Source organism: Sus scrofa, chromosome 7 (genome assembly GCF_054392235.1).
Source record: "Sus scrofa isolate SSC_HxYL_T2T_F1_AM1 chromosome 7, Sscrofa_HxYL_maternal_Yorkshire_Landrace_v2.0, whole genome shotgun sequence".
Lineage (NCBI taxonomy): Eukaryota > Metazoa > Chordata > Mammalia > Artiodactyla > Suidae > Sus > Sus scrofa.
In genome coordinates, this window is record NC_139389.1 from 27,459,651 (window position 1) to 27,479,395 (window position 19,745).

At 52.4% G+C, this 19,745-nt stretch overlaps 3 protein-coding genes across 5 annotated transcripts; 1 reads left to right on the plus strand and 2 right to left on the minus strand.

Annotated features, from left to right (window-relative positions):
• The first annotated feature begins 50 nt into the window (after positions 1-50).
• On the plus strand, positions 51-4,469 carry TUBB (tubulin beta class I). Its single transcript, NM_001044612.1, is given in 4 exon segments — positions 51-307; positions 1,694-1,802; positions 2,070-2,180; positions 2,456-4,469. Coding segments are annotated over 4 exon segments (1,335 nt in total). The 5' UTR covers positions 51-250; the 3' UTR covers positions 3,514-4,469.
• Positions 2,455-17,347, minus strand: FLOT1 (flotillin 1). Of its 3 annotated transcripts, XM_005665748.4 has the most exons (13): positions 17,177-17,347; positions 16,793-16,849; positions 16,431-16,506; positions 16,253-16,343; positions 15,884-16,027; positions 15,403-15,522; positions 15,219-15,314; positions 14,856-15,008; positions 7,730-7,911; positions 7,551-7,596; positions 7,301-7,438; positions 6,912-7,076; positions 2,455-5,690 (listed from the first exon to the last, which is right to left on the minus strand). In XM_005665748.4, the coding sequence occupies exons 2-13, from the start codon at positions 16,833-16,835 to the stop codon at positions 5,661-5,663; spliced, it is 1,284 nt and encodes a 427-aa protein (XP_005665805.1). In that variant the 5' UTR covers positions 16,836-16,849; positions 17,177-17,347; the 3' UTR covers positions 2,455-5,660. The 3 variants fall into 3 exon arrangements, with proteins under 3 accessions (XP_005665805.1, XP_005665806.1, NP_001121955.1); XM_005665749.3 differs by lacking the exon at positions 16,253-16,343; NM_001128483.1 differs by lacking the exon at positions 17,177-17,347 and having other exon boundaries at positions 5,661-5,690; positions 16,793-16,835.
• Positions 17,348-17,799: 452 nt separating this feature from the next.
• On the minus strand, positions 17,800-19,067 carry IER3 (immediate early response 3). The gene is made up of 2 exons (XM_001927551.5): positions 18,829-19,067; positions 17,800-18,732 (listed from the first exon to the last, which is right to left on the minus strand). The coding sequence occupies exons 1-2, from the start codon at positions 19,036-19,038 to the stop codon at positions 18,472-18,474; spliced, it is 471 nt and encodes a 156-aa protein (XP_001927586.5). The 5' UTR covers positions 19,039-19,067; the 3' UTR covers positions 17,800-18,471.
• Between the last annotated feature and the right edge of the window lie 678 nt (positions 19,068-19,745).

The following is a 19,745-nucleotide window of genomic DNA, read 5'->3' on the forward strand; positions in this document are numbered from 1 at the left end:
AGTTCTCCCGCCTCCCGGCCCCCGCGCACGCGCGCCCCGCCCTGCCCGCCTTTCCTCCCGCGCCCTCCCCTCTCCTTTCTCCCTCTCAGAACCTTCCTGCCGCCGTGTTCGGACCTCGCTGCTCCAGCCTCCGGGGCCCGTCCCATCCTTCCAGCCTGCGACCGGGAGCAGAGAAAAACAAAATTACTTATCATTTTCTTGCCCCGTACACACCTTGAGGCGAGCAAAAAGATTAGAATAAATTTTAACAATGAGGGAAATCGTGCATATCCAGGCCGGTCAGTGTGGCAACCAGATCGGTGCCAAGGTAAGATTTTTTTGTTTAACCTCTTTAAACTATATTTCTTAGTGAGAAAGAAAAAAAAATCCAGGTAAATTAAAAAGAATGGTTGTGGAACATTTGCATTCTCCATCCGTAGTCAAGCCTTGCCCCCCAAAAGTTTTATATGTATAAAATACGCGTTTGTAGTTAGGGTCTGCTTTTGAAAAATGGGGAATTCTTTACTCGGCGGGTTCATTTTGGGGAAGCTGTTAAAAGCACCCTGTAGGTTTAGGAGGCGGGAAAACCGAGCTTCTGTAAAATTTTACTTAAAAGGGGATCTCCTAACGGTCCGAGGACTTGGGGAGCTCGAGGGAGATGCGGAAACGGCCGGAGACAAAGCGAGGCGAGGTTTTCCCCATGTGCATTCCCCTTGGCGGGGCTTTGTAGGGCTAAGCTGAAGGGGGAAGGGGCGAGGCTGGCGGGCAGCCGCAGATAGGTCGGATCCAGAGGTGGGGGAACGCGATGCACCAGAGTGGGCTGCAGTACTCGATATCCTTTGCAAAAGCTCAGGGGTCTCCGCGCGCCTGCAATCCCCAAGGGGTGATCGCTCAATTTTTCGTGCTGGAAGGCTAATACGTGCTGGATTAACTTTAGTTCCTTTCATTTACCCTAACGGAGACCCTTTTAGGGCGTGAACAGAAAAATGGGAAAGACGGTGTCCTTTCTTTAAAGGGTCCCTTAGAACTAAAGAGTAGGACAAAAGAAAATCCTCAAAGCAAAGGAGAAAAAAAGGGTAGAAATAAAATTCCGAGGCCAAGAGGGGGAGGGGTTTTTTCCTCTTTGCGCGCGGTTACAGTGTAGCGGGGGAGGGGCGGGGAGGAAGTGCGGCTGCAACGTTGTAGCAGAAGGGCGGGACCCGGGCGCCCCTAGCGCGCGGGGACAATACAGCCTGGCTGGCCGGCGGGGGGCGCACTAGTCCCGCCCAAGCCCCGCCCCTAGCGCTCAGGATTTGCGGTTCGCCCCCGCCCAAGCGCTGCGCCTCCTTTTGTCGGCGGCTTAACCTGCGCGTGCGCTGCCGTCACGTGCAGGGCGGGGGTGGTCGCCTTCTGCATTGGCTCCCGCCCCGGGCTCTTTGTGCCCAGTGTGAGGGGCGGGGAGAGGTTGCGCTTTCCGGAGCTGGTTGATTGCCTCCATCTACTAACCCTGGCGCCCGCGATCGCCGGGCCCTTCCAGCCACACATCTCACAATCAGTGAAAGCTGCACCCTTCCCGGGGGTGCCACTGTCTCGGGGAAGGGTGTGGCAGGCAGAAGGAATGCTGGACCCTAGGGGAGAGCCCACTACGGGAGTGTCGGGAATGTAAATGGGGGGGGCGGAGATTGTAAGGGACTGGATCCTGAGCTGTTGAGGACCCATTGCTCTCGCCCGGCAGTTCTGGGAGGTGATCAGTGATGAACATGGCATCGACCCCACCGGCACCTATCATGGGGACAGCGACCTGCAGCTGGACCGCATCTCCGTGTACTACAATGAAGCCACAGGTGAGGGCGGGGGCCAGGGAACGACAGGTCCCATCTCTCCCTAGGGTCTCTGTAGCCCTGGGGCGCTCCTTATTCCCTCTGAATGAAGCCATCCAGTTCCTTTGGAGGCTTTTCTTCACTCCCCACCCCTGGGTCCCCAAAAGTGGCTCTGCTGCCATCTTGTGGCAGCGCCTGGAATCACACATTTGGGTCCCTGGCTGTCTCCCAGCCCCTGATTATTTATCTTTAACTCTGCTAATTTTCACTCTTCTACTTTATTCCCTGTAGGTGGCAAATATGTTCCTCGTGCTATCTTGGTGGATCTAGAACCCGGGACTATGGACTCTGTTCGCTCAGGTCCTTTCGGTCAGATCTTCAGACCAGACAACTTTGTTTTTGGTAGGTTACACAGATAGTAGCAGATGCTGTTAATCTACTTATTTGGGTGCAAGGGTACAGCAAACTCTGGGAAATGATTGTAGTGGAGAACTTAATACAGAGCTGTGTTTTCAAATCTAATGCTTTAGATAGTGAATTATTGGCGGAGGGGGTGGTCACTGGAGGGAGAAAGAAGATATATCCATTGGCATTAACTCTGCAAGTCGAAAGGTAGGAATGTGGTTATGTATCTTCCACATTTTACTAATCAAGCTTGTCTTCTGACTCCATTGCAGGTCAGTCTGGGGCAGGCAACAACTGGGCCAAGGGCCACTATACAGAAGGGGCTGAGCTGGTTGACTCAGTCCTGGATGTGGTTCGGAAGGAGGCTGAGAGCTGTGACTGCCTTCAGGGCTTCCAGCTGACCCACTCGCTGGGCGGTGGCACAGGCTCTGGAATGGGCACTTTGCTCATCAGCAAGATCCGTGAAGAATATCCCGACCGCATCATGAATACCTTCAGTGTCGTGCCCTCACCCAAAGTGTCTGACACCGTGGTTGAGCCCTACAACGCCACCCTCTCTGTCCATCAGTTGGTGGAGAACACTGATGAGACCTACTGCATCGACAATGAGGCCCTTTACGACATCTGCTTCCGCACTCTCAAGCTGACCACGCCAACCTATGGGGACCTGAACCACCTTGTCTCTGCCACCATGAGTGGTGTCACCACCTGCCTCCGCTTCCCTGGCCAGCTCAATGCTGACCTCCGCAAGCTGGCAGTCAATATGGTGCCCTTCCCACGTCTCCACTTCTTCATGCCCGGCTTTGCCCCTCTGACCAGCCGTGGAAGCCAGCAGTACCGGGCCCTCACTGTGCCTGAGCTCACCCAGCAGGTCTTCGATGCCAAAAACATGATGGCTGCCTGTGACCCCCGCCATGGCCGGTACCTCACTGTGGCTGCTGTCTTCCGTGGGCGCATGTCCATGAAGGAGGTGGATGAGCAGATGCTCAACGTGCAGAACAAGAATAGCAGCTACTTCGTAGAATGGATCCCCAACAATGTCAAGACGGCTGTCTGCGATATCCCTCCCCGTGGCCTCAAGATGGCGGTCACCTTCATCGGCAACAGCACGGCCATCCAGGAGCTATTCAAGCGCATCTCAGAGCAGTTCACTGCCATGTTCCGCCGAAAGGCCTTCCTCCACTGGTACACAGGTGAGGGCATGGACGAGATGGAGTTCACTGAGGCTGAGAGCAACATGAATGACCTCGTCTCTGAGTACCAGCAGTACCAGGATGCCACCGCAGAAGAGGAGGAGGATTTCGGTGAGGAGGCCGAAGAGGAGGCCTAAGGCCGAGCCCCATCACCTCAGGCTTCTCAGCCCCCTCAGCCTTCTTCAACTGCCCCTTTCCTCTCCCTCAGAATTTGCGTTTTCTGCCTCTTGTTTTTCTTTGGGGGGGGGGGTCTATCTAGAACAGTGCCTGGCACATAATAGGCGCTCAATAAATATTTGTTGTTTGTTGAATGTCTCCTCTCTCTTTCCACTCTGGGGAACCTAGATTTCTGCCATTCTGGGTAACCCTGTGTTTCCTTCTGGTGCCCACTTCCTCCCATCTGCCCAGTAAACATTTCCCTGTTTTTGAGATAATGCTTCAAGAAGCTGGGTTCCAACCAAATCCCATTTAGAACCTGATAGATGACCACCATCCTAGGCCTGAGAAGTAGCCTGGGGGAAAGGAGATGCAGGAACCTCCCCTGTCCCTGCAAGGAAAGGGTGGGGCTTTGGAGAGGGGCCTCCAGGCTGTTGAAGTCCTAATTTCCATTTATCTCCCTACTCCTCTCAGCTTCTGGGGGGGTGTTAACAGTATTATCTCCATTTTCAGTCTCCCTCCAAGCTCTGTCCTGAGTTGTTTGCTTGGTAGGAGTCTGGCCCCGACCCTGTCCAGAGGAATCCTTCCTTCTTCCCCTTTACCTCCTTGGATTCCTCTCCTCTGTTCAGAAAAGGGTCAAGGGGAGCAAGGAAGAGATGAGCCATGTCCCTAAGCCTATCTTTTTACACAAAAAAATGAATATAAGCCCTTCTGTACATACATGGACAGGTGTGTGCTGTCACCCTAATGTCATTTGCCAGAGAGGGGACAACATCTTTTCGGCAACATCTCATCTCTTAACTTTTTTGCTATTGCCTTTCCCCCCTACTCTTGGTTTTGTTCTATTCTACACTTCTATTTTGTGTTGAACTTGCTTTTTTTCATATTGAAAAGATGACTGCCCCAAGAGCCAAAAATAAATGGGAATTGAAAAACAGTTGCGAGATGTGTGCTCATTCAGGGAAAAAACACTGGTGGAGGAATGGGGCTCAAGTTCAGTTACACCATATACTGTTTCCATAAGTTGATATATGTCTTTATTCTTTAATCCCTGGTCTCAATAACTGGGATGGCTGGAGGCCCAGATGCAGTAGAAAAGGGAATTGAGGTCAAGTAAGTGGTTACCAGACCAGCATCATCAGTGTCTCCCCGATTAAATGGAGATTCCCTGCCCAGAACCCAACAAACTGGTTGGACCGAGGCAATTTTAACAGTGATCCAGAAGAATCTCAGGAATGCAAAGCCACTTGTAGTTTATCTAGGGCCCTTTGGGTTATAGGTATCCTGCTATTTTCTCTAGCCCTGTGGGTTTTCTTAGACACCTTAAGGCAAACATCACTGGAGGGATGTTACACCATGGTCCTGTTCTAAACTGACACTGTTCCACCTGACACCATGCTTCAGAGCACAATGTAACAAGTCTCTAAGCTGTTCTGGAAGTTCAACAAATTTAAAAATATATAAATTATCCCTGACCATTTAGTAATTCTAGCAACTAATAGAATTCTCAACATTTCTTTGACTTCTACTTCAGCATGCTATGTTTTTTGGGTGAAAAACATTCCATAACTCAAAAGTACACAAATACTACTGCCTCTCCCATTCTACAAAGCCTATTGGATGCAAGGGAGAAAACTGCGTCCTAGCATTCACTCTGAATTAATGTTTTTTGTTTATCTTCGCCATGCCTGCAGCATGGGGAAGTTCCCTGGGGCCAGGGGTCAAATCCACACACAGCAATAACCCAAGCTACAAGCAGTGAACACTGGATCCTTAACCCACTGAGCCACCAGGGAACTCCTGAATTAGTTTAGAATCTGCAGACCATCCCTCAAGTCTTGGTCAGGCAAGAATTCTGGACAACAGGCTCAACAGTAGTTTAATTAAATAAGTTGGGGGTGGGTTCATCAGAAGGCCATCATGGGACCCCTGGGGAACCAGCAGTCTTGGCAATATGGGGTTGGAGAAGGGAGAACCCTTTCCTTCCAAGGCAAGGCACAGGCTATTTGGCAAGGAGAGATGAGGTGAGGAGTGGAACCCCGCTCAGGGAGCCGGCTGAAGTGCATGCAATATTGGGACCGTTCAGGCAACTTGAGTTACGAAGCTGGGCATCGCGCAGGTCAGGGGTTCAGGCTGTTCGCAAAGGCTTGTGGTTCACCTGGCAAAAAGACAACAGGATGACTGTGGGGACCAGGTACCCTGTTCTCCCAGGCTGCCATCTGGATGAATGGACTGAAGGAAGGACACATCCTTCCAGGAATCTTTGAGTGTTTTCTGATACCCTACCTCACCCGCTTTGCCAAGCAGTCATTAGGATTCTTGTATAACAATGAATTACTTACTGCAAGGGGACAAAGGGGGCCAGAGTCCTGCCTGCACAGACCCTCCTTAGCTCCCAATTATCCACTGCAGTCCTCAAGGAGACTCCAAGGAACCCAGCTTGAAGGTCACTGATATGGTCTAGTGCTGTTATTTATATATGCACTTTTTATTTAACACATTTATATAGTAGTTACTATGTGCTATGCACTGTTCTAAAACTCTGCAAATACTCATTTAATCCCCTTAACAATTCAACAGGGTAGTTACTTTTATTAACCCAGTTTTAAGGTGGAAAAAACAGGTGCAGAGGCGATGAACTTATGCAAGGTCACAGGAGCCGGGATTCATACCAGAGCAGTCCGGTTCTAGATCCTGCTCTCTGATCTCTACCATATTTTACAGGTGAATAAACAGGCACCAAGAAAAGCACTGACATGCCTTGGAATTAACTGTCTACAGGCTGCAACTAGTTCCTTCTACTAGTGGAGAACAGGCTCCAGAAAGAAGAGGCCTGGGTCTGAAAACCAGCTGTGTGAAATGGGCTAAGTTACCTAACATGTTGGGCATTGTTTCTTTACTTTGTAAAACCCTATGTACTCCAAAGAAGTCTGGTTTAAAAAGTGTTTTTTGGGAGTTCCCATTGTGGTGCAGCGGAAACAAATCTGACTGGTATCCATGAGGATGCGGGTTCGACTCCTGGCCTCACTCAGTGGGTTAAGGATCCGGTGTTGCTGTGAGCTCTGGTGTAAGTCGGAGACACAGCTCGGATCCAGAGTTGCAGTGGCTGTGGCATTGGCCAGCGATTACAGCTCTGAGTCGACCCCTAGCCTGGGAACTTCCATATGCTGTGGGTACAGCCCGAAATAGCAAAAAAAAAAAAAAAAAAAAAAAAGTGTTTTTCAAACTTTTGTGTAGAAGCTTAGTACTGTGTCTGGCATGCAGAAAGCACTTAATAAATGTCAGCAGCCACCAGGCCTCCTGGGTGCGGGGCCTACTCTGTCACGTGCACAGGAATCTGGCAACTCGGCTCCACAGCCCCCTCCCTAGAGACCCTCACCTGGGAGATGCTGACGCCAGTGAGTCTCTCCACGCTCTCTGGCAGGCGGCTCAGGATGTCCAGCACTTCCCCGGTCACTTTGGCCGCCCCCATGGTCCCGCTTCCACTGGACACCAGTGTAATCTTCTTGGCCGAGGTCAAGGGACCACTGATCTCCTCTGCCACCTAGTAGGGGAGATGCCCACTCGGCGCCTGCGCTCTGACCACACCCATCCTAAGACACCTTACCCTGGGTTTTAAGACCCTTGTCCTTCACTTTGGTGAGGATCACTCTTCCTGTGGTCACACTGGCTTGTGAGTCCCATCCCTAATTAAAGGCCCCTAGCCTGGTTCTCCCCAAACCCCTCATCCCCGCCCCACTCCTCTGTTCCCACCCCCCACCCCCAGACCTGGGGCAGCTTCTCTAGCAGCATGTCCAGCTGAGCAGCCTCCTGGTACAGCTGGAAAGCCTCCGCCTTCTTGGCCATCTGCTCAGCCTCCGCCCGGGCTCGGGCCCCAATGGCAAAGGCCTCGGCCTCCCCACGCATCTGTGGAGGGTACAGGACACTGGAGGTACTGATGGCGGTAATTAAGGACAAGAAATCCCCGGGCGAGCAAGCCCCACTCGCTCTACAAGCTGGCAAGAGTCACCTAACTCACCCGCACTGACTCGGCTTCTGCCTCTGCCTGCATGATCAGCTGGGACCTGGGCAAAGAAGGCAGTGGAGGGAGGAGCTGAGGAGGAGCCCGAGAGCCGGGGGAGAAAGACTCCGCCAAAGGAGTCGTCTGGGGGCGCCTAGGTGGGAAAGGAGCCAGGAGGGGACGGGGAGGGTGTTTACTTCTCCGCCGCCGCGAGGCGCTCCAGCTTGTAGCGCTCGGCTTCCGCCGGCTTCCGCACGCGGGCCTCCAGCTCCTTCTCGCGGCGGGCGATCTCCTGCTCCTGCACCGCCACCTGCTGGGCCCGCTCCACCACCTGCACCTGCACCCGCTGCTCCTCGATCTGCTGCTTCGTCTTCGCCACCTGGGAGGACGGAGGCTCAGCGTCAGCGCTGAAGAGCAAGCGCCCAGGAAGCCGGGAGGGAGGCGGGGGCCAGGGCTCCAGGAAGGGGTGGAAACGCAGAGCAGGCACATGAGGTCGGTCCCCGTGGGCTCAGCCCGCCCAGTGGCGTCCATTTCTGGTACAGACCCAAGGGTTGGTCCGAAAGTGGCCTGATTCTCCCTCTCAGAGCCGATTTCAGCAGGGCTGTTCCCCAGGTGGCCTCAGCTTTGCGGCTGGATGGGGTTGGGAACTGCCCCTGTGCGTCCAGGTGAAGCCCCTCCACGGAGCCCTCCTCCACCTCCAAACTCGCTCAAATCCACCCACTTCTCACTACCTGCGATGCAGTGCCCTTAGTGCAGCCACTGAAATTGACTACTGAATAGCCTCCCGCCCTTTCTCTGGGGGGAGGGTGGGGTGTCTTCCTCATTTTTTAAATTAATTAATTAATTATGTTTGCTTTTTAAGGCCACACTTTTTTTTTTTTTTTGGTCTTTTTGCTATTTCTTTGGGCTGCTCCCGCGGCATATGGAGGTTCCCAGGCTAGGGGTCAAATCGGAGCTGTAGCCACCGGCCTACGCCAGAGCCACAGCAACGCCAGATCCCCAATCCAGTGAGCCAGCCCAGAGATGGAACCCACGTCCTCATGGATACTAGTCGGATTCGTTTCTGCTGCGCCACAACAGGAACTCTCTCATTTTTATCTTTTGTATGCGGTCCAAATTCAAAAGAAAAGTAAACAGTGAGAAATAAGGCTTCCTCCCACCTATTTCTCAAACCACCCACTAGTTCCCTTCCCCAGAAACCACCACGGTGAGGAGCAGCTCGTGTATCCTCCCAGGGTTACTGGAAGCAACTGCAAGAACATGGATACACAGACTCCCTCTGACTTAGGAAGGTTTCGTTTTCTTGTCCCTTGCAGAGTACAGGGATCAGAGGGCCCTTGCCCAGATGTCAGTGAGGAGTGGTTCGGGGGAGGAACACACATTTTGCCTCACTGCCTGGGCTCAGCCAGGCACCATCCTCCCTGTGGGGCTCATCAGCACAAGAGATGGTGCCCCTGCATTTACTGGGCACATCTGTCCACTGTAGGAGGAAGGGGGATTCTGGATGTGGCACCTGCTGCTATCTTCCACCGTAAAATTTCAAACCTGTTCCAAACTGGACCAATTGCTCTTTGCTCCAGTGTGCAGGGTCACAGTGCTCCTGTGTTGGAGCCCACCCCCCACTTCTGCAGACCCATCTTTGGGGGAAACACAACCTCCAGCAGCTCCTTCATAGAGAGTATATGGGTGGGAGTTCCCATTGTGGCTCAGCATTAACGAATCTGACTAGTGTCCATAAGGATCTGGGTTCCATCCCTGGACTTGATCAGTGGGCCAAGGATCTGGTGGTGCCATGAGCTGTGGTGTAGGTTGCAGATGCAGCTCAGATCCTGTGTTACTGCGGCTGTGGCGTAGGCTGGAGCTATAGCTCTGATTCGACTGCTAGCCTGGGAACCTCCATACACTTGTGAGTGTGGCCCTAAAAAGCCAAAAAGAAAAAAGAGTACATGGGCAGTAAGTTTTTTGAGATCTTGGTTTTCTGAGCTTTTGATTTCACTCTTCTATTCGAATGAGGATTAAGTTGAGTACAGGTTACCACATTATTAATTTCCACCAGAATTTTGAAGGCATTGTTCCATGGTCTTCTAGCATCTTAAGAAATCTGAAGTCACTCTGATGCTTTCCCCTTTGCTTGTGACCTGTTCTTTTTCTCAGGAAGCTTTTAGATCTTTTCTTAATTCTCAGTGTTCTGAAATTCATAGCAAGGTGCTTCAAGGTAGGTGTTTTCCATTCACTATGCTGGGCGCTTGGTGGATCATTTCAATCTAGAAAGTCAGATCAACATTGTTTGAATTTTTTCACTGATGATTTCCTTCTGTTGTTGTTGATTCTCCTGGGCTGGCCTCAAATATTCTTTCCTAATTTTTCCATGTTTTGTTCTATTTTCTGGGGAATTTATTAGAATTTCTCTTCCACTGGGATTTTTTTTTTTTTTTCCATTTCTGCCGTCACATTAATTGCCGAAAGCTTTTTTTGCTTTCTGTTCCATGTCCTGATTTCCTGGATATGAATTCTTGCTTACTGAGGATTTCTTTTTTTGGCCTTGCCCATGGCATGTGGAAGTTCCCAGGCCAGGGGTCAAACCCACACCATAGCAGCAACCCCAGTCAATACAGTGACAACACCAGATCCTTAGCTTGCTGCACCACAAGAAATCTCCTAGAATATTAATTTGCAAAGCTTTCTTCTCCCTACATATTATGTATCCTTCAAATCACTTTGCTTTGCTTATGGTGTTGGTCTGTCTTTCATGGTGCAGGATTTTCTCACTTAGGCAGTCCTTGCTTGTCTGCTCACAGGGAGGAAGGTCTGAAACACGGAAGGGATGCCCTTGGGACGTGGGTGAAGCTTGCTGGCCTTGAGCTTCACTCTAGGGTGATCTGGACAGGCCATCTGAGGAAACTCTCATTCAGGAGCTTCAGGTCTTTCCTTTTGGGTTGGTCATGTTCCCCGGACCAGTCTTCTCACATCTCCTTTGCAAGATGGAGGTTCTGGGAGGCACGTGGGGTAAGGGCTTAGGGAAAGCAGGCAGCATTCAGCATTCCTTGGCAGACAGTCTCTTCATGCCCGTTACTGGTAAAGTGCCCAGGCCCCCCAGGTCACATCCTCTGGTTTATTTATCTCGTCAGAAAATAAACCCCCAGAAGTCTACTGGGGCAGAGAAGGGAGCATTACCCAGAGGCAGTGAGCCAGAGAGGAGCTCTGAGAAGTCGCTTTTCATCTGTTTCTCCTTATTTCATATATATATATATATTTTGTCTTTTTGGGGCCACACCTGCAGCATATGGAGGTTCCCAGGCTAGGGATCGAATCGGAGCTGCAGCTGCTGGCCTACACCACAGCCACAGCAACTTGGGACCCGAGCCATGTCTGCGACCTACACAGCTCATGGCAATGCCGGACCCTTGACCCACTGAGTGAGGCTAGGAATCGAACCTGCATTCTCTCTTAAAACTTCGTACTAGTTGGGTTCGTAACCCTAGGAGTCACAGTGGGAACTCCCCTTATTTCATCAGTCTTCATCGCAGCTCCAGAGTCTCAGATCATTTCATTGCTTTCTCCCCTGCAGCTTTGGGCTCAGCTGTCCCAGAGTTGCTTCATCAGTTACCATCACTTTCTGCTTCCAAAACGCTTTGGGAGGAGTTCCCGTCATGGCGCAGTGGTTAACGAATCTGACTAAGAACCAAAATGCTTTGGTTTCTGTTCCTTTTGTCCTTATTCACTCCCTCTTTTTCTTTCTTTCTTTCTTTTTTTTTTTTTTTTTTTTGTCTTTTTGCTATTTCTTGGGCCGCTCCCGCGGCATATGGAGGTTCCCAGGCTAGGGGTTGAATTGGAGCTGTAGCCACCGGCCTACGCCAGAGCCACAGCAACTCGGGATCCGAGCCGCATCTGCAACCTACACCACAGCTCACGGCAACGCTGGATCGTTAACCCACTGAGCAAGGGCAGAGACCGAACCCGCAACCTCATGGTTCCTAGTCGGATTCGTTAACCACTGCGCCACGACGGGAACTCCCTCTTTTTCTTTTTTCTTAAATCATTCTATGTGGTTTTAGTGAAGTTTTAAGAGAGTGCGCAATTAGCTGCACTTATTCAATCTATCTTCTTTGAAAAACCCTTTCTTTTTTGCTTTTTAGGCCCGCACACTTGGCATATGGAAGTTCCAAGGCTGGGGCGCCACAGCAATGCAGGATCTGAGCTGCATCTGCAACCTACACCACAGCTCATGGCAACGCCAGATGCTTAACCCATTGACAAGGCCAGGGATGGAACCTGCATCGTCATGGATCCTAGTCAGGTTCGTTTAACCACTGAGCCATGAAAGGAACTCCCCGAAAAACCTTCTATCTCATCTCCCTGCTTCCTCTCTTTTCTTCTGACAATCAATTATCCACACAGCAGCTGGACTAATCCTTGTAAAAGCATAAGGAGATGAGAGCGCCTCCCTGCTTAAAAGTTCTCCAATAGCTTTCCACTGTGCTTTGAATCTTCTGTCTCCACTGTGACCCCACCTGCACCCTACATGAGCTAGCCCTGCCCGCCTCTCCTCCTCACTCACAGCACACCAGCCATACCAGACACCTCCTTTGTGTTCCTGGGACAGGCCCAGCTCTTCCCTACCTCGGGGTCTTTGTACATGCTGGACTCCTGCCTAGCCATTTGCCACTTTAGCTATTTTATTTTATTTATTTATTTTGTCTTTTTGCCTTTTCTAGGGCCACACCCACGGCATACGGAGGTTTCCAGGGTAGGGGTCTAATCGGAGCTGTAGCTGCCAAGCCTACACCACAGCCACAGCAACGCGGGATCCAAGCCGCGTCTGCAACCTACACCACAGCTCACAACAACGCCGGATTCTTAACCCACTGAGCAAGGCCAGGGATCGGACCCAAAACCTCATGGTTCTTAGATTCGTTAACCACTGAGCCACGACGGGAACTCCCTTAGCTATTTAATTTTAAAATTCAGTTTCTCAGTCACCTGAGCCACATTACAAGTACTCAACATCACAGCACAGATATAGAGCATTTCCATCATCACAGAACATTCTATTTGAACAGCACCGGACGAATGTTCTTGGCCCACAAACTCCCCCACCCCCCCACCTGCAGCATGTGGAAGTTCCCAGGCCAGGGATTGAACCACCTGTGCTGCAGCTGCAGCAATGCGGGACCCTAAACCCGCTGTGCCGCAAGGAAATTACAGCCCCCAGCTCTTCACAGTGCCGGCTCTTTCTCACCATCGGGGTTTATTACATACCGCTTCCTCACTGAAGCTTTCTCTGATCACCCCGACCTAATAGAGTACACCCGTTTACTTCCTTCAGAGCACTGAAACACCTTAATTAGAGCCTGTGAAGCCAACTTATTTGCTTACTGGTTGTTTCCTGTACTATAACATAAAGCTCGATGAAGTCAGGCATCTTATTGTCTCATTCACACTTATACCCTTACCCCCAAAACAATACCTGGCACACAGTAGGCACTTAATAGATATCTGTTGAATAAATCCTTATTTCCCCAGTTCCTAGCACAAAGCCTGGCACAAAATGAGAGGCTGATAAAAGCTGAACAGAACCCAAGCCACCCCAACTCTTTGATTTGCAATCAAGGGAAGCCATGTTGAGAAGGTTTAGGGCCTTATCCACCCAGACTAGTAGTTTCCTCTGTTAATGCTTCTCAAACTCCAATGTGTACATGAATCATCTAGGAATTTTGTTACAATGCAGATTCTGACTTGATCAGTTGGGCTGGAGCCTCAGATTTTGTGTTTCTAACAAGCTCCCCAGTGATGCTGATGCTGCCCAGAAGCGGACCAGAGCATCCTTCGAGTTGCAAAGCACTAGGCCACAGCCACACTCAGGTACCTGTCAAGCCATCTGAGATTTAACATTATAACTAAAGGTGTGTTGCACTTTATGCTTTCAGCCTGTACCAACTGCTGCCAAAAATGAATTTCAGAATATTGCGATCCTTTGGGTAAAGGCCTTAAAGTTAATTTTTTTTTTTTTTTTTTGTCTTTTTAGAACCAGATCTGTGGCATATGGAGGTTCCCAGTCAACCTATGCCATAGCTCACGGCAACGCTGGATCCTTAACCCACTGAGTGAGGCCAGGGATTGAACCTACGTCCTCATGGATACCAGTTGGGTTTGTTACCGCTGAGCTACTAAGGGAACTCCCAAAATACAGCTGATGTTTGTTATTCATGGTATTTGTTTTATAAAGTAGCCATGAATTAATTATACTGAATCAATAATGCTTATTTTGTTCCAATGGAAAATACAAAGTTAGGTTCCTATGGGCCTCTGGTCATAACATTTTCATCAACAGAGCAAAACATACCCTTATTTTTTGTATATTTCTGCTTAGAGACACCACATGCTTACATTGTTGATTAACAATGAACTCACAGCCAATACCACTATAACTCGGGCCTGAAAGCAGCTTATCTAACACACACGTTTTCTCCATCAGGCACATCACAGCCTTCTTTCATTTAGAACAGCGGCACTTCAGCACTAGGCGTGGGGTATTTTAAACTGTGAGATCACCAACAAAGACCACAGAAGGGCAGAAAATGTGGCAATGAATATACTGTGACAATGACACTGTTTACAGCATGAGCTGAAACAAGAGGGCAGACCATCTTTTTGTTCAACCTCAACTAGGAAGCACACATGAGGCAACTCCAATTTTTCTCCACTCTGCCTGTCTGCAAATGGCCATGAGTACAAAGAGTACTGATTCTGGGGGTAACCAATAAATGTTAGCCATGAGCAAACTCTCCAGCACAGGATCGGAAAGTGATGAGGACTGACTACACCTCCCTGCATCATCAAGGGCCCCGAGTCTCACTTGGTGGATTCAAAGCCCAAGTCCATGTTTTTCTTCCTCACACCCTTCCGTGGTCACCAGGGCTGCTGTGAGCCCCTGGAGTACCCTGAGCAAGTTAGAAAAAGGCACCCCTTTCCTCTAACTGGATGCAGGCCCACTGACCCAGGCCCGAAGCACAGCTTGGTGCGTGGAGCATGGGCTGGATCTTAGCTCTGGTTCATGCCCTCATCCAGGTGCCTGTGCACAGGGCACAACCAGCCCCAAGCCTGTTATCAGCCCTACCAATGATACTCTTTCTAGGCTTTTTCACTGCTTTTCAGTTGAAATGTTTAGGTCTTTTAAATCTTCCTCATATGGAGGAGCTGGGTCAGAAGTGGAGGGCCAGAATAAGGGAACTGGAGTTAGAATATGAGAAAGAGTGGCGGCCTGAGAAGAACGGGTTGGGGGTGAAGTCCAGCCGGCCATTGGGCCAGCATGGTGGCTCTGACCTGAAGCTGATAGGCCAGGTCAGCCTGTGCTCGCCGGGTGTTGACCTCGATGTCATAGGCAGCCTTCTTCAGCTCGTAGTCCCTCTGCGCCTTGGCCATCTCGATCTCACTCAGGTATTGAGCAGACACCTTTTCCTGCTTGGCTTTGGCCTCCTGTCCATGCAGAGATCAGGAAGGGAGTCAGAGTAGGAAGAGGAAGGCCCCGGGGAGAGAGTCTGCTCTCCAACAAGCTCCCCATCTTTGCCCCACACCTGGCCTCATCTATATCCTCCGCTGCCCCCACTCTTCTAGCCTCCATGCTGCCCCCTCTTCCACCAGATACTCAATAAGCCCGTAGTGACCAAGTGACCCCGTCTCTCTCACCCGGATCCCAGCATCTCTCTTGGCCTCTGCTTCCCCAATCCGAGCATCTTTTTGGACTTGAGCTGTTCGGGCCTTCCCCAAGGAGTGCAAATAGTCCTGTGGGAGCAATGGAGAAATCAGAGTCCTTGGGAGGGTTTAGGAGATGGGGGCAGGGCTGTGGAGAGGAGCCACTGCCTGGGTTTACCTGATCATCGTGAATGTCCTTCAGGGTGTAGCTGACCACGCTGATGCCCATGTTGACCAGGTCTGAGGAGGCCACTTTGAAAACTTGCTCAGAGAATTTCTGCCTGTCCTTATAGATTTCCTAGGATAACAGGAAGAGAGGTGGATGTTCTGTTGTGGCTCAGGGGTAATGAGACCGACTAGTATCCATGAAAATTAGGCCTTGATCCCTGGCCTCACTCAGTGGGTTAAGCACCCAGCATTGCTGTGGCTGTGGTGTAGGCCGGCAGTGGTAGCTCTGATTCCACCCCTAGCCCGGGAACTTCCTTATGCCACGGATGAAGCCCTAAAAAGCAAAAACAAACAAAAAAGACACGAGAGAGGGAAGGAGGAATGTAAGCGCTCGGATCCCCTGGCCACTGTCTCCTACAGATTAGCTCAGTCCTTAAGCCCCACTCCCACCCCAGCATCCTTTACAGATCTTTCCGGGCCCTCAGGCCCACCTCCACAGTCATGTGGGCCATGATAGCCCTCTGGTGGCCCTCCAGCGTCTCCAGTGCGATGTGGGCAATCTCAGCCTCCGTCTTCCCCAGGAACATCTGGCAGGCAGCCGCCAACATCTCCTTGTTCTGGCCCTGGATTTTCACCTGTAGCCAGAATACGGTTAGGGATAACCTAAAGGTCTCATGAAGCCAGGGGGGAAGCTGGGAGAAAAGTGGGGAGAAGTCAGGTGCCTTGGGAGTCACTGGAGAAGTAGAGACATTTCTCATCTGCAGAGGTTGGGAAAGCCACGGTCAGAAGAATCTTAACGTCTGGGGATAGAGAAAGTGATAGGGGAGTGGGCTTTGAGGGAAAGGCTCTGAAAGCCTCACCTGGGCAATGCCAGTGACTGAGATGGGGACCCCATGGCGAGTGTAAACCTTTTCACTCTTGACATTGAGAGTCAATGTGTTGAGAGAGATCCTAGGGGAAAAAGAAGGAGTGAACAGTGTGAAAAGGAGGAAAGAGAGAAGACAAGGGTTCCCTTTCCTTAGTTCTCCTCTCACCTACCTCTGGATTTGCTGGATGCAGGGCAGGACAAAGACACGACCTCCAGCCACCATGACTGGGGGGCTCCGGCAGAAACCTGGAAGGTCGAGAGGCAGTGGGCTGTGGTGGCTGGTGGCCAAAGTAGAGCTGGAACGTGGAAGAGAGAACTGGGCAAGGGCGGGGGGGCATCCCCACGAGGAAATCCGGGAGCGGGCGGGGCAGGGGGCGGGGAGCCTGGGCCTTGGAAGGGTATCGCTTGCAGCCGTGAGGGGTGGTGTGGGCGGAAGGCTTGGCGCTGGGGAGCTGGTAGGGAGAGGAGGAAGGGGCCTCTGCAGGGACGGAGGGGGGTGCGGGTCACTAGATGAGATGAGAACAATACTTACCAGAGACCACCATGGCCTCGTTTGGGCCACAGGTGAAAAACATGGCTCAAGGTGGAGCTGGAGGAGGGGGATAGAAAGCCTTTGCAGATCGGAAGGGGCGCCGTGGAGTACACAGGAGTAAACCTCTTCCTTTTCCCTGGCAGTCCCGCCCAGTCTGTGGCCGCAGCGGCCCAGTCGCTTCCTCACCCATGGATCCGCTAAGGCTTTTTCCCTGTGCAATTTCGCAGATCCCCAGCGACTGCCTGCTCCCTGCCCCTTGCTGTCCCTGCCCCACCTTCAGAAATGACTGTTTCTCCCTTCTCCCAGCCCCTAAAGGCCCCCAGACCCTTGCACCACCCTCCCCGCTCCTCCGCAGCCCGACTCCATCTCCCCTCCCCCAACTACCTTCCTGGACGCAGGCGGCGGCCGGGCAGGGGTCCCTGGCAGGGCGGGGGCGCGCAAGGGACCCGTGCGCGAAGCAGGGGAAGCTCGCGCAAGGCCTTTCAAGAAGCGGGATCTGGCTTGGCGCCCGCGCCCCCTACCCGGCCACACCCTGTTGCTGCGGCAGACACGACCCCGCCCCCCGCAGCACCCCACCCGCCCCCGGCGCTCGGCCCGCCCCTTTCCCGGCAGGCCCTGCTCCGGCCCGCAGCTCGCAAGTTGCCCCGCCCACCCCTGCGGCCGAGCGAGCCACGAGTGGGACTGGGAGCCCCGCCTCACGCCCCTCCCCACGCTCCGCCCCAGCGCGCGGGACGTGACCTTCGTGTGTCCCGCACCCCGGGGTGAGAGATTGACTCATCTCGGATTTGCCCCGCAGAAACTAACTGGGAATACCGCAGACTGGGCAACGAACGACAGCATCCGGTCACCGGATGCTGGGTTCCGAGCCTCGAGTCTCGGGGCGGGAGCCCAGGGCCCCCGGGAGGAGAGCCCTCTGGGGATGTGGTCGTGGCTCCTCCCGCCCGGCCCTGGAGCCTGAAGTCTATGAGGAGTGGGCATCACCGCTTGCAGAGACACTCACATGACTGTTGACAGTAAATCAAGTTTATTTGTGTTCACAGAACATACTGGGCGACCCCACAGCCGCCCTCTGACAGCCCACTCACCCCCGCAGCCACCCCTTGGGGGCAACTTCAAGGAGATCGAAGGCCAAGGACAATATTTCCACGGTCCCCCGAAGCCTCACATAGTAGAGCCGAGAGTTCAGATGCTGGAGGACCTAAAGTGTCACCCGCTAAACCTAGGACCCACCACCGTCTTCGATTCCCAGCCCGGACCCGAGTTTTCTCCATCCCTCTCCCACCCTCCCTCAGTTCTGGTGCTTGCCTCCACCAATCCCACAGAACTCAATAAATACCCAGAGATCTGCACTTGCAGCAGGGAGCACATCTCGCTCCGCAGCATAAGTTAAAATAAATATTAGGTGCCCCCCTCCATCACCTAGGGGGACATACATAAATACATATAAATATTATTAGGAGCAATGAGAAATAAATTAACAACAGTCTTCCTCCCCATCCGGCCCAGCCCCAGCGTGTCGGTGCCTGTCTCTCCCAGGCTCCCAGGGCGGGCGTCTCCGCTGTAGTGTTCTGAGTGTGAGTTGCCTCAGGAGTCCCAGTTTGGGATACGCTCTTGCGCACCAGGTACACCCGGTGTTTCCTTGTGTTTTCAGATTCTTTTGGGGGTGTGGGCAGTCAGGGTTAGAAAGCGGCTGGGTGTTGCTGGAGAAAAGTGCTGAGGTCCAAAGCGTAGTCCGAGGGCTCCGAGGTCAGATTAAGGGGCTCAAGAACTGGGGGCGCAGCGGTGGGCGCGGGGGATGGGGCGCTGGGGGTGTCTTCAGGGGCCAGGGGTGCCGACACACCCTCTTCAGCCATCAGGATCTGACAGAAGACGATGGTAAGCAGGAGAAAGAGTAGCTTTTTGGCAGGGTTCGGATCCTCGACTGGCAGCTGGCGCCGGACCTGAGGGGAGATGACAAAAGGGGGTTAGGTCAGGGCCCCGGCATCCAGTGGTTTACCCTGCTCTTCCCCCGGGCTGTCCGCTTCGCCGACACTCACCACTCGTGGGTAGAGGACCCGACGGCTGCGCTTTCGGAGCCCGCGGGAGGCGCTGGGGCGCGCGGCGGGGGCCACCGCGGGCTCCGGGAGAGGATCGAAGGTGAATATCTCGGGACCAGAGCCTCGCCGGGGCACCGGGCTGGTGGAGGGGGCCGGGGTCGGGGCCCGCAGGATGGTCATGGTAGGGAGAGAGCTGCGAGAGTGACACATTGTGCGCCGAGCTGAACAGAAGGACGACTGGCCCCACAGCCCCGCCGCGCCAGTTATGTACTCGAGCATGGGCGGGCCCTTACTCAACTCCACCCGCGGCTGAGAGCGGTTGGCCGGGCGGCTGGAAATTCCGACGGTTAAGCAAAGGGAGGGGGTGGAGAGTTGGCCAGGGTCAAGGAAGGCCTCAAGTGTGTGTTGTGAGTTGTGAGTGGAGGCGGGTGAAATCCCGGGCTGTGGACACATGTGGGGACATGTAGCAGCTGGAGAGGTGCCCACAGACTGTTTGAGATGGTTCAGCCACAAGCCCCATCTCTGGGGAGGCAGGAAGGCTTAAATAAGGAAGTCTGGCCATTCTGCTACAATATTGACCCAACAAAAGAACCACAGTTACACATGCACATTCACACGTCTGTGGGGATTAAGAGGCAAGTCACTACAGAAATAGCCAAAAAGCCTAAGGGAAACCAATACACTGGCACACACACACCACACTGCAGAGGCAGAAAAATTTCTCCTTTGGCTGGTCTAATAATTAAATTGACATAGGATAGATTAACAAGAGAAAACAAATTTAATTGCATGCTTACAGGAGCCCATGAAGACTTGAGATTCAAAGGCAGTCATTCAGTTGAGGTTTATAAACCATCCAGAGCTAAGGAATGAGATAGGGACCTGGGGCTTGAAGGGGAGGTAGGTAATTCACAGGA

Excerpts from the sequence above, each read along its gene's own strand:
- FLOT1 (XM_005665748.4), bottom strand. The coding sequence starts at position 16,835 with ATGTTTTTCACCTGTGGCCCAAACGAGGCCATGGTGGTCTCTG. Across the intron at positions 16,507-16,792 it reads CGAGGCCATGGTGGTCTCTG|GTTTCTGCCGGAGCCCCCCA; the intron begins GTAAGTATTGTT and ends TCGACCTTCCAG. Across the intron at positions 7,077-7,300 it reads TGCTAGAGAAGCTGCCCCAG|GTGGCAGAGGAGATCAGTGG; the intron begins GTCTGGGGGTGG and ends CTCCCCTACTAG.
- IER3 (XM_001927551.5), bottom strand. The coding sequence starts at position 19,038 with ATGTGTCACTCTCGCAGCTCTCTCCCTACCATGACCATCCTGCGGGCC. Across the intron at positions 18,733-18,828 it reads GGGTCCTCTACCCACGAGTG|GTCCGGCGCCAGCTGCCAGT; the intron begins GTGAGTGTCGGC and ends ATCTCCCCTCAG.